General features: G+C 45.5%; 2 protein-coding genes across 2 annotated transcripts; both read right to left on the minus strand.

Annotated features, from left to right (window-relative positions):
• Window positions 1-1,109: 1,109 nt before the first annotated feature.
• LOC138886025 (uncharacterized) lies at window positions 1,110-1,595 on the minus strand. Its single transcript, XM_070167048.1, has one exon. It carries the CDS (start codon window positions 1,593-1,595, stop codon window positions 1,110-1,112), a length of 486 nt encoding a protein of 161 aa, XP_070023149.1.
• A 129-nt stretch (window positions 1,596-1,724) lies between these two features.
• On the minus strand, window positions 1,725-2,852 carry LOC138886026 (uncharacterized). The gene is made up of 3 exons (XM_070167049.1): window positions 2,478-2,852; window positions 2,034-2,222; window positions 1,725-1,931 (listed from the first exon to the last, which is right to left on the minus strand). Exons 1-3 carry the CDS (start codon window positions 2,850-2,852, stop codon window positions 1,725-1,727), a joined length of 771 nt encoding a protein of 256 aa, XP_070023150.1.
• Between the last annotated feature and the right edge of the window lie 369 nt (window positions 2,853-3,221).

A 3,221-nucleotide genomic window follows, 5' to 3' on the forward strand; every position in this document is an offset into this window, starting at 1 on the left:
TCCTACATGGGCCAGCCGGATGGTTACTCATACTTCACCAACCGATGGCATAAAATAATAACCCCCATTTATTCCATTCATACACTATGCCAAACCCCCAACTAATGAGGTGTTCCAGGTTACAACCTCCACAATGGCCCCACAACTTTCTTACAAATCCTGGCATACAACACCCCACACTTACTCCCTCAAGTGATTCACGTTAAATATAACACCACCATTCACCAAATACAACACCACCACAACCTAGGATAGGCACAAAATGCCTCAAAATAGCACCACAAGCCCCCAATTTTCGGCCAAAAAGGGCCCTCCACCAAACTACACCGCAAAAATTATTTCTAGGCCTCCAAATCATCTAAACAACCCCCACAATCGAAGTATAAGAAAAACCCAACCATTTTAGCACCAAACAAATCTACAAGAAGCAAATACAACAATAAAAACAGAGAAGAAGCAAAAATTGAAAGAAAATCTACACTATTCCCACTTAGGGTTTAACTAAACTAGTTTAGACTAGATTACACTAATTAGAAGAGGAAATAGAATCAAAAAGAAGAGAACACTTACTTGATGAAGGTTGGAAGGGGTGGGTGGTGGTGAGAGGGGGTGTGGAGAAGATAATAATGGTTGTTTTTGGGGGTGAGGGAGGGATTTGAGAGAGAAAGAGAAGAGAGGATTTGGGTTTTATTTGGGGGGGGGGCGTTCTTTTTGTTTCTGAATAGGGAGGGGGAATAATTGTTTTGGGGTGGGTGAAGGATTAGGTGAATTGGAAAAAGGGGGGTGAATTAAAAAAAAATTCTGCATACATGGGCCCGACGGGGTCTGCCGCGATTCTGTCGCGCGGTTGAACCGCGGTAGACGAAGTTCAGAGAGGGGTTCCCACCGCGGTTTGACCGCGGTCGCGGTAGAAACGTGGTGAACGAAGTCCAGAAGGGGTCTCTGACCGCGGTTTGACCGCGATCGCGGTGGAACCGCGGTCTGGGTAGTTGTCTGATTTTTTTTTTTTTTATTTATTTATATAATGTGTTACATTTACAACAATTTCGTGGGTTGCCTCCCACGCAGCACCTGATTTAACGTCGCGGCACGACACAGGATGAGCACATTTAAGGCTCGCTCGACCTCTGTGGGTCAGTCAGGTGCAGCTCAGACACTTTCTTTTTCTCTCTCATGCCCACATATGGCTTCAATCTCTGACCATTGACTCTGAATGTACCAGAGTCATTCTCTATGGTAATCTCAACAGCTCCTGAAGGGAAAACTTCAACTACTCGAAATGGTCCAGACCATCGTGACTTAAGTTTACCTGGGAATAGACGTAGTCTTGAGTTGTATAGCAGTACCATGTCCCCGGGTTTGAAATTTATCTCAACAATGTTCTGGTCATGCATCCTCTTCATTATCTCCTTGTACAATTTTGTGCTCTCAAAAGCAAGATATCTGAACTCCTCGAGCTCATGCAATTCAGTGACTCTTGACGTGCCCGCAGCTTCCATGTCTAAGTTCAACTGTTTCAATGCCCACCACGCTTTATGTTCAAGTTCCACTGGCAGGTGGCAGGCCTTCCCAAACACCAACTTGTATGGTGACATACTAATTGGAGTTTTGAAGGCAGTTCTGTAAGCCTAGAGTGCATCATCTAGCTTCCTCGCCCAATCAGTTCTTATGGCGTTTACATTTTTGGTTAACACACTCTTGATTTCTCTGTTAGACACTTCAACCTATCCACTAGTCTGCGGGTGGTAAGGAGTAGCCACTTTGTGGCGCACATCGTACTTAGCAAGCAGCTTTTCAAAGGCCCTGTTGCAGAAATGAGTGCCTCCATCACTGATAATTGCTCGTGGTGTCCTAAAGCGGGTGAATATGTTCTTCTTTAGAAATCCCACCACCACTTTTGCATCATTGGTGGGTAACGCTGCAGCTTCCACCTATTTGGACACATAGTCTACAGCAACAATAATATACTTATTGCCATAGGAGTTGACGAAGGGACCCGTGAAGTCAATCCCCCAGACATCAAACACTTCCACCTCTTGAATTGGGTGCATGGCCATCTCATGGCGTCGGGAAATGTTCCCGGTCCGCTGACATTCATTGCAGCCCTTCACCCATAGGTGCACATCTTTAAACACTGTCGGCCGGAAGAATCCAGCCTCTAGCACCTTTGCCGCTGTCCTAACCCCTCCAAAGTGTCCACCATACGCTGATGCATGACAAGCCTGCAAAACAGAAAATTGTTCTATCTCGGGGACGCATCTCCGGATCATATTATCAAGGCATATTCTAAACAGATAAGGTTCATCCCAGTAATACTGGAGGCTTTCACGAAAAAATCTTTTCCTTTGGACCGATGAAAGGTCGTGAGGAACTATACCACTGGCCAGGTAATTAGCAAAGTCTGCATACCATGGCGCTTCCTGATGAGTGGTGGCGAGCAGCTACTCGTCTGTAAAAGTTTCCAGTATTTTCTCAACCTCAACTACATTTTCAGCTCCCTCAAATCGTGATAGATGATCAGCGACTTGATTCTCAGTGCCCTTATGGTCACGAATCTCAAGATCGAACTCTTGCAATAGCAACACCCAACGAATCAGGGGTGGCTTAGATTCTTTCTTTTCTATTAAGTACCTGAGAGCTGCATGGTCAGTATATACAACTACCTTGGACCCTATCAGGTAGGATCGAAACTTGTCAAACGCGAACACTACAACCAACATCTCTTTTTCAGTCACAGTGTAGTTCAACTGGGCTCCACTCAGCATTCTACTAGCATAGTAGATTGGGTGCATCAGTTTGTCTTTCCGCTGGCCCAGCATTGCTCCCACTACATAGTCACTGGCATCACACATTAGTTCGAACGGTTGCTCCCAGTTGGGGGCAACAATGATGGGTGCTGTGACCAGTCTCTTTTTCAACTCCTCAAATGCTACCCTGCAATCATCAGAAAACAAAAACGAGTGATCTTTTTCTAACAACTTACAGAGGGGGTTGGCGATTTTGGAGAAGTCTTTTATGAACCTCCGGTAAAAACCGGCATGTCCAAGGAAGCTTCTGATGGTTTTGACTGAAGTTGGTGGAGGCAGCTTTGCTATTACATCAACTTTCGCGCGATCCACCTCTTTTCCCTTGCTTTACACCCGGTGCCCCAAGACTATGCCTTCTTGTACCATGAAATGGCACTTCTCCCAGTTCAGAACCAAGTTAGTCTCGATGCACCG

Source organism: Nicotiana sylvestris, chromosome 2, assembly GCF_000393655.2.
Source record: "Nicotiana sylvestris chromosome 2, ASM39365v2, whole genome shotgun sequence".
Classification (NCBI taxonomy): domain Eukaryota; kingdom Viridiplantae; phylum Streptophyta; class Magnoliopsida; order Solanales; family Solanaceae; genus Nicotiana; species Nicotiana sylvestris.